Genomic DNA, 9,633 nt, shown 5'->3' on the forward strand with positions numbered 1-9,633 from the left:
TGTAAATACCTGCAGTCAATGTCATCTGAATAAAATTGGAAAGTATCATGTTTTGGGAGTGCTCTTTGCTCTCTTCTAGAGATTTGTTATGCCTGTTCTGACTGAACTGCTGGAATCTCAGCTGCCAATGTGTCCTGCTGTACTGTCGCATGGGGACGACTCATCTCTTGGCTTGACAAATCTGTTTATGGCAGCTCTTACAGCTACTAGGAAAGCCATCCGGCTTGATTTGATCCAGAGGTCAGCCTTAATGCAGCATGGCTCCATTGCTACCTGGAGGTACTTATGGAGAGGTCCACTGACAGGATTCATAGAACTAAGGACTCCATTGTGTCTGTGTACAAAGGGGCCCTATATATTACTAATAATGCAATATCTGTTGAACCATTTGTGATAGAGTCTTATTGTAACTAGTTGGAAAGTTTTCTCACAGATTATGAAATGCATCCAATAAAAAATATTTTTCGAATTCCGATTTTCTTCTTTCACATTACACATTACACATTATCTACCTATCATATAAGTACATTCTGATGCCATACCACTTTTAATGTTTGTTCTGAATCAATAGATAAAAAAAAGCTAAAATGTAAAGGTAATGCCTTAGGTTATGCCAGAGGTAATGCCAGAGGGTTAATAACATCTCATATAGGAAGAACATTTATTGAAATATATATCATAATAATATGAACACAAGAAAAACTGGTGTCATGCATTAATAGTGGCCTACAATAACACACACAAACTGCACGAAAGGCTCTTGGCTATTCTCTCCTTCTCTCTCTCTCTTACACACACACACACACACTGACCTTTGACCCCACAGGGGCTGTGTGTGTGCTGATCCCCAGTGCTGCGCCTGTGTCTGTGTGCTGCTGTCGTAACCCTGGGGTAGACCACATGGGGCTCTGGGCCGTCCCTAGCAACACCATCACCATCAGACCCCCGGGCAGGCTCGATGAAGAATGTTCCTTCAGGTAGGGTAAACAGACCTCTCTATGGAAGATACAAACACACACACACACACACACAGCTTTAATATGAATGAATCAATTAATTAATTAAGTCAATTAAGTGGTTTCTCTACTGTAGGCAGGGAGATAGATCTTACTATCAAATATCGTATGGTGTTTCAAATATAGGAATACACTTAATTAATTCAGCCACTACAGTATGTTATTGCTCTCCTTTTGAAACAACAATGATAATGAATATAACTATTTGTATTCGCACGCTGACAGTAACTCCTGCGGAGAATAAATGGTACATGTTCATGAAAAAAAAGCAGGAACAATGCCACGGTTACCTATCTATAATAAGTTTCCTTTAAATACCTACAGAAGTCAGTCACAGCCACGTAGCAGTAGTTTCCATAGAAAAACAAAAGCCAGAAAGGTCAGGTGATAACCACCTGGGAGGCATCCACACGGAGGCAGGAATCGGAGGATGGGCTCAGTGTAATGCATGGAATGGATTACATTTGCCTATTTGTGCATGTTTGATACCATTTCTCATTCCATTCCATGCATTACAATGATCCCGTCCTCTGATTTCTCCCTAACCAGCCTCCACTAAGTCCCATACACTCCATGCACAGAACTACATCCCCGGGGCACATTCTCTCCAGTTGTAAAGGCGGTACACTGTTTGTTTCTAAACTATGCCATGCAAGTTCACACCAGTGCAGACACTTCCCTCTCTCTCTCTCTGTCTCTGTAAAACACACACGCACGCAAGGCACGCAAATACCCACGCGCACACACACACACACACACACACACACACACACACACACACACACACACACACAGTATTAATAATATTTCCTAGCTCACTCCGTCTCTCTCTCTCTCTCTCTCTATCTCTCTCTCTCTCTCTCTCTCTTTCTCTCTCCCTCCCTCTGTCTCTGCAATTTTTTAAGTCATGGATGATTAGTCAGTCATTTGCAGGGACAGCCCTGTGTGTGTCTGTCAAGTCAAGTGCGTATCCTAACAAGCCCAGACTGTACAGGGGTGTGCACCTCTTTACATCCTTCAGCCAATATACAAATGCAAACCAGAGAAGAAGAGAGAGAGAAACAATTATCAGACAAATAACCCATGTGTTCTATAGCCAGCCAGTACTAATCTTATCTGTAGCATTCTGCTTTTGTTCAGTTCTAGACCACATTGAAAGACCCACAAAAGTGATCTGGGCGAGCAATGGCCAGCAATGCAAAAGTGTTTGGTTATTGCTGTTCTTTTCAGAATGTCATCTGCTGCAGTTGATGCTGCTGCTATGTTCGGGGTTATCCTGCCAAGCCTTCTGCATGTCTCTATCTCTCAAAGAAAATCTCCTCTTCTCCAGCCAGGTTTATTTAGTAGTCTCAGGAGGTAAGGCTTGGGTTTCTAGTTACTCTATGCTGAGAGTTCAGCGAGTGCAAAAACAATTGCAATGGTCCCCATGCAACTCTGTTACTGCACCTGGCTCTATGCATATCACAGATCTCCAGAGTTAGAGAAAAAAAGAACTATCACAGGAACTCATGACAGTTGTTAGAATCCATTGAAGAGAGAGACAACTTCAATGCTTGACACTGTTGACATGTTGCTGCCTCACATGCATATTCATTCATTCATAATCCATCCAATCATAAATCAGTCAGATTAGTTTCAAAAACATCTATGGACTGTTATTGGTCAGTAAAATACAATTATTTAATGTTGCCAATACTGCCTTTAAATTAACCCAAGATCAACAACAATGGTCAAATTCTGCATGTGTAGAGTTCTGACTGGGAGGTGATCTGTGTTCAGATGGAATGGTTCAGAGCAGGAATGGACAGGGTTTTCCAACTCTGACTCAGAGTGTGGCCAACAGCCAGTGTCCCAACAGTGTTCAGTGGTGGGATCATTCAGAAGGCATGCGAGCTCAGTCTGATATGGTTATGATGAGTTATAAAGACCATATTAATGCCCTGGCCTATGCTGAAATGGGTTGGGGTTTTCATTGTTTCTCTGCATTCAAACTACTTGACAATACAAGACAATAATTCCAACTCAACCACATGTATCCCCTACAAACTAGAGAATGCATTGTACAATTGTATCCTAAAGAAGTAGGCCCTACTCCTTAACTTTCTCCATAATATATATTGTTTCTGTGTCAGGCTACTCATGTATGTTTTTCGTCAGTCAGTTATGATTGGAAGCCACAGTCAAAGACAAAACCAAAACCAGGAGGAACGTAGATTACCCAGTAAGGAATGTTAGAGAGAGGCCAATCCAAACATTCAGACTCTGTCTGTCTGCATGATCTACATAAAGAGTGCCTATATTGTAACACACTGCTACATGGATCAAGGCATGGTATTATCTGTAATTTCTAAACTACAAACCGCAACCTGTCTGTATGTCTACAACAAACAAGAGCATACAACATGAAAGGGCTGTAGCACAGCTTTGTTTCTCATTCAAAGTGCCTATTATGTTCTGTGGGATATGAGTTGTGAATATATTCAAAAGAAAACTGTCATTTCATAGAAATGATTCAAATTTTTTGTTTACATTTTTTCAAAGCTGATCGACTGTATGCCTTAAAAAAAGAATTGGTGTTGGCAATGAAAAGTGGTATCGGTGCCTCCCTAAATACAATGTCTTATATTATCTCATAATTAACCTGAGCTAATTTCATCCATTTTCAGTTGATGAAAGTACAATCTTAGCATAGGGAATGAGTTTGTCTAAGGTCTCCAATCTGACAAATGAAGCTCATAGGTTTTGGAGCAGGTGTTCTCCATTCATATGAGAGGTTGATCTTCAAACCTCTCATATAAAAAACAAACAAAGAGCTCAGTCCCAAATGTCCAAAACAAATTCAAGTGATCCTATTGTGTGGATGGGGATTCTGTTCTAAAGTTATAAATTCTACATTCTAAATCCCCAACATTCTGCCTACGGAAACACTCTGACTGTTCTTAAGAGGCTTGGACCCTCGCCTCCACCTCCTCCTCCTCCTCCTCTTCTTCGTCCTCATCTGTGTGAAGGCCAATCTGAGAGGAAGTGTGTGTTGGAGTGTGAGGTGCCAAAGCCATGGGAGGCTAAAATAACACAGGTCTACGTTCTAAATACAGCAGCCATGTGGAACTGCTTTACTTGTATTTCCTGCTTCTGTAGGCTTTGGAGTGCCGGCCAACTGGGCTGGGGTTAAGCTGCCTGGCTGTAACACAGAGCTGTGGCCTTACAGTCCTTTCTTGGGACACATGGATGGTGCATACTGCCTGTGATTAATTACAGCACCTTTCTCTCCATTTTCTCTCCAACAGCTTACTTTAATAACTATTTTCAACCATTTACAGCTCAAACAAAGCATTCTTTAAATAGTTACTGTGACACCTGCTATGTTTGTGCACATAATTGTCTCCGGGTTGAAGTGAAAATTATTAGTCTGATCACTTTTCCCCCTCGGCTTCAGGAGCATAGCTCTTTTCCTTCAGGACAGTGTGAAGAAATATGCACTAAACGTGCAATTACTTGTTTCTTGTTATGCCTTGGGGCTACCAAGTCCTCCATTTAAAAAGCTTTAGGGTTTTGAGCTGAATTCAACTGTGTGGTGTGCCTACAGAGACAAAGAAGATCTGGGGAACCACCCAGCCATTCTGATTGCAATTTCAAACAACCTTTTTCAGCATTTCAGTTTGCTCTCTTTAACTGATTGTCCCCTGGAATCCCATTCATAAGTCTTTGTTTAAAGATTGAGTATATTGATTGTAGCTTTAAAATAGTGCTAAATGGCCATGATAAATTGCTAGCCATGAAGGAATGAGATCACATGATGAAGAACATTCAGTGAAGCGTGGTATTAGTAAAAAAAAAGCCTTTTGTTAAAATCTGGTGTCAGGTTGGACACTGGCCTTTACGTGCCTATTTCACATTTGGTTTGTTTACAAGGACATGCACATGATTGGTGCTATTAGAAAAGAAGCATAATTATGTACAGTGCCTTGGGAAAGTATTCAGACCCCTTCATTCTTTCCACATTTTGTTGTGTTGTAGACTCAATGTATTATCCCAGAATGACAAAGCGAAAACACGTTTTTAGAAATGTCAGTAAATATTTAAGAAATACCTCATGTACATAAGTATTGAAACCCTTTTTCTTACACTCTCAAAATTTGCCAAAATGCCAGAATGTCATAAACAAATCACTCAATAAGTTGAATTGAGTCCATCTTAATACAAGGATAATAGTTCATGTAATTTGGTAATTAATATCTTTGTTGTATGTTTTTATAGGCTCTCTGATTTGCATAGGAATCAATAACACACTGTGTGGATCAAGTTGTCATTACAAACTGAGCAAATGGAGAGGAACAAAACTGCTCAGGACTGCGACCCTGAGGCCTGGGGAGACTTACAAAAATCTACAAAGGTGGAGAGGAAAAAGCACAGTCGATGGGACAACATCATCTCAGTCACTCTACAAAATTGGTCTATAACTTAGAGGCCAAAAATAATCCCTTAATGGAAGATAATTTATGTCTCTTGTCAGGATCAGGAGGAAGTTGTGAAATTTGCTGAGTTGGTAATGACATCCTAATCTACACAGTGTGTAATTAATTGATGTGGATTGATGGCAAATCCTTCAAAATATGGAGAAAGTGAAGGGGTCTGAATACTTTCCGAAGGCACTATATGTTTTCACATTTTCTGCATGGACCTTTAACCCTCTCTAGGTGGTTAAGCTAATGTAAAGTCTTAATGTTGAAGCATCTAGTAGTGTGCTGCAAATCAAAGGTTGTGGGGGTGTTAATTTGGTAAGAGAGACCACACTGTGGCTTATTGCATTCCAGAGGTATGTGCCTGTTCTGTTGCCTGGGTTGACTCCCACTCTATGCCAAGCTACACTCATTCTATCATTCCATTCCCTTTACCAATCACAGCCAGGCAGGAGAACCAATGAGCATGGAGATAAAGCAGCCCTTCTCCTACTGTAGGGTCAGGGCAGGTATGCAGCTATTTCCTAGGCAGTTGTGTTATGCAAACATATCGTTGGGTGATGATTTTCAACCACAAAGGCAGTGCTCACAATCAGTGGTAGGCTCTACTGTAAATGTCCTATATTATTATTATTGCTTAACCATGCAGCCCACTATTTAATATTTGGAGAAGTCCTTATCTCTGTCCTGGAGTCACTGACCTCTGCTGCAGCTGACAGTGTTTTCCTTACACAGCTGGCTGTCTTGCTGTGGTCCAAGTTTCTAAGGGCTTCACTGTGGTGTTACTGTGGTCTAACTGTGATACTGTTCATTAGATGATAATACATTATCATAGTGCTGTTTCCCCAATGGGTGGCAAGGAGTCTGGACCCACTTGTGGGTTGCAGCCAAACCAGATTGTGGCTTTAGAGACTACAGTATTTTAATCAGAAATAGACACATTTTCTTCTTTGTGGTTCACAAAAGAAAATGTATGACACCTTCATTGGGTTAACTAGCCAGGAAAGTTGAGGCTGGTTTTGCCCTGGTTTTGCCTGTTCCAGATGCATGTTTTAGCACAACAGCCGTCTATCGTCCAGCAGATGTATTTACAAGGTTTGGCATACTGACGGACTGCACCCCAAACATGACTGACCGACAGGGAGACAAGACTCTGCAGGTGAGGCATTCCTGCTCAGACAATAGACATGGTAAACACATGCAACCATTCATCATGGCTAAAACTGACACAGCTAATCAATTAAGTTCCAGAAGTTCCTCCTCTTCCAAATGCTTTTGGTAATTCCTCGGCTTTAAATCATTAGTGACAGTGTGGAGATTTGTCTCTGCTGACCAGCTGTCTTCCTTCCCTTAGTAGATGAAAGCTGTTTGAGCAGTCTTATGAGAAAAATACAGAATATCTAAAGCATTAAGCATAGTTAGTGCCTCTTATCTCTCTCTCTCTCTCTCTCTCTCTCTCTCTCTCTCTCTCTCTCTCTCTCTCTCTCTCTCTCTCTCTCTGTTTCTATTTCTGTCTTTGTCCTTCTCTGTCTCTGTATCTGTCTCTGTCTCTGTCTCTGTCTCTCTCTTTCTGAAAAAACGTTGAGTGTGAGTAGCTATAGTGGTCTCATTCAAACGTTGCTTGTACTTTCTGTGGTCAAGTGTGCACTGTGCAGTAATATGATACTGTACTGTACATACAGGGGCAGGCAGGAAAAGAGAAAGAGAGAGAGGGAGAGAGGGGGGTGAGAGGGAGAGAGAGAGAGAGAGGGAGAGAAAGAGGGAGAGAGAGGGAGAGAAAGAGGGAGGGAGAGAGAGAGGGAGAGAAAGAGGGAGAGAGAGAGAGAGAGAGAGAGAGACCAAGAGAGAGACAGTCTCCCAGTATGAGAAGAAACTGCTGTTTAAGGGTCTTTCTGCAAACAGTCTCAGGAAGTGTTTGAAGGGAGCACCAACAGACGGGGTACTGTCAGTCTGAGAGCGGGTTTGCTTAGTAGACTGTGACCAGCCAGACCACATACCAGCTCCTCTGATGCCTCTCTACTGTATTTCCTGACACCCCTTATCAAAGACGTGGATTGAGGTGTAGGGCAAATGAAAAGGTATTTTTTTAAATGATCAGAGCCAATTTGAAAAATGAGTAGGCTTATATTTTTAAAAATATGTTTCCTTCCTCTCACAATTTCAGAGAACTTTACCCAGAAATAAAGGGTGCACCTGAGAAGTAGGATAGGGGTCAAAAGTGAATCCCACGTTTGTGATAACATAACTGTGGAAAAGCAATAATACAATCAGAAAGACCCTCTCATACCTTGTCAGGAGAATACTGAATATGAATCAGAATACTGAATATGTGGAAATGCATGAATCGGCTTCTAAATATGGAAAGACTCTTAAACCCTTACCAATCCTTTACAGGTGCTGATGGCGGCAGTTCTGCGCGCACTAGAGTCCGTCACGGTACCAATGAGGTGACATGCGTTCTCCCCGGTGGAACGATGCTGTGTCCGGTTTAGACTCCCGTTCCGTCTCTCCACAATGAAATCATTTGAAACCAAATGATTGTTAACGGTTAAATTGAAAATCAAATCGCGACCCCTGAAGTTAACCTTGTAATAAACCTGTCCTTCCGAAGGTGGCAGGTCTCGCTTGTGCCGCCCGCGCTCAAAGTGATGAGACAGAGAATGGGAGAGAAACTGTCCATCCACGTCTACTTTTACTGGATGGACCACGGACAGGTCTGACTGAGACTGGAAAAGGCGACCTGTGGGTGAAGTAAAAATAGAAGAATTGTTTTAAATAATAAGAGCGTTGGACAAGGATAAATTGTCTTATCATTGACAACTGTGGATAACATCTGACATAATTAAATATACTCAATCAGAAATGTATGGACAATGTATGACTTAGGCTACTGTGCTGAATGAATTCAAGCATGCATGTTGCCTTATTGCAACTAATCACAATAATAGCCTGCTTAGTTATGACAATAATATTGTTACACTGACCTTGTTCTGTGTCGGGGGAGAAGAGGCTGCCAGGCAGAGAGAACTCGACATGGCTGGCTGCCAAAAAGAAAACAAAATGTAGCAGAAAAAGGACCCGGCTCACCCGCAGACATCGCATATTTCATCTAACCCGAATCAAGAGACTGAAAAAGAGTCACAGGCATGGACGTTCCAAGTGCATTAGAGGCGGTCTGGCGACCACTTCGTTCCAACGACGGCCAGCGTCATGATAACCAGGTCAACTCCTTAAGGAAAACATGGATCGAAGAAGAAGACCGGGAATGACAGAACATGGTAAAGTGGGAGAAACGGAGAAAGGGAGAAAGCTTAAGTTTGCGAGGGGGGGAGGAGTGTTACGAGGCTAGTGTCTTGTTTCTTTCCAGGGGCGAGAGGGAGCGGGAGCAGCGCTCTGCAGCTGAAACACAGTGTGAGATATAATAGTCTATCAAAACACACTCTACTCCTGCACTTCAAAGTAACCTTCAAACTTTGTGCTCAAAATTTGGAGGAAAAAAATATGAACTAGCCAATATTTTAAATTGAATCCTGTATTTCTTAATTCTGACTCGATGGTTTAGGCTATACCTTGCTTTCAAATCTCCCTGAGCTCTATTCCTATTCAACATGCAGAGGTAGTGCCTGACATGATCATTTAGATCTTTTGTGTTAGAGTATGGAACAAGTGACAAACATCATCCAGACCACAGATGGAAGATGTGGTTCACAAACGCACGCATGCACACGCACGCGCGCACGCGCACACACACACGCACACACACACACACACACACACACACACACACACACACACACACACCCACACATACATCAGGGGAGGCTAGTGGAGGTAGAAATCAGAGGCCAGGCTTATTATAATGAATGAGGAATGGTGCCATTGTCCCCTGGCGACACACACACACACACACACGCACACACACACACACACACACACACACACACACACACACACACACACACACACACACACACACACACACACACTAAACCATGGGGTATGGAGGCCCACAAAAGCCACTGAACAAATATACAGATGCAGTAATAAAACCTCTTTATTGGCACTTTAATGAAAACACACAGAATAGCAAGCTCAATCTTTTATAGTCCTACTAACTAATACCACAGTCTGGCACCACACCCAAACATAAGCCACAC

General features: G+C 42.1%; 1 protein-coding gene across 1 annotated transcript in view; it reads right to left on the reverse strand.

The window, feature by feature from the left end:
* The window catches only part of LOC308157776 (A disintegrin and metalloproteinase with thrombospondin motifs 12-like), a gene marked incomplete at both ends in the record, with an annotated part of 29,675 nt that extends 21,097 nt beyond the window's left edge, over window positions 1-8,578 (reverse strand). The window contains 3 exons of the mRNA XM_080531383.1: window positions 813-996; window positions 7,858-8,216; window positions 8,461-8,578. Of these exons, the coding sequence (XP_080387509.1) occupies window positions 813-996; window positions 7,858-8,216; window positions 8,461-8,578 (661 nt within the window). The remainder of the gene's footprint in view (window positions 1-812; window positions 997-7,857; window positions 8,217-8,460) is intronic.
* Window positions 8,579-9,633: the final 1,055 nt, after the last annotated feature.

This window comes from Nansenia antarctica (genome assembly GCF_963989245.1).
Source record: "Nansenia antarctica genome assembly, chromosome: 5".
NCBI classification, from domain to species: Eukaryota; Metazoa; Chordata; class Actinopteri; order Argentiniformes; family Microstomatidae; genus Nansenia; species Nansenia antarctica.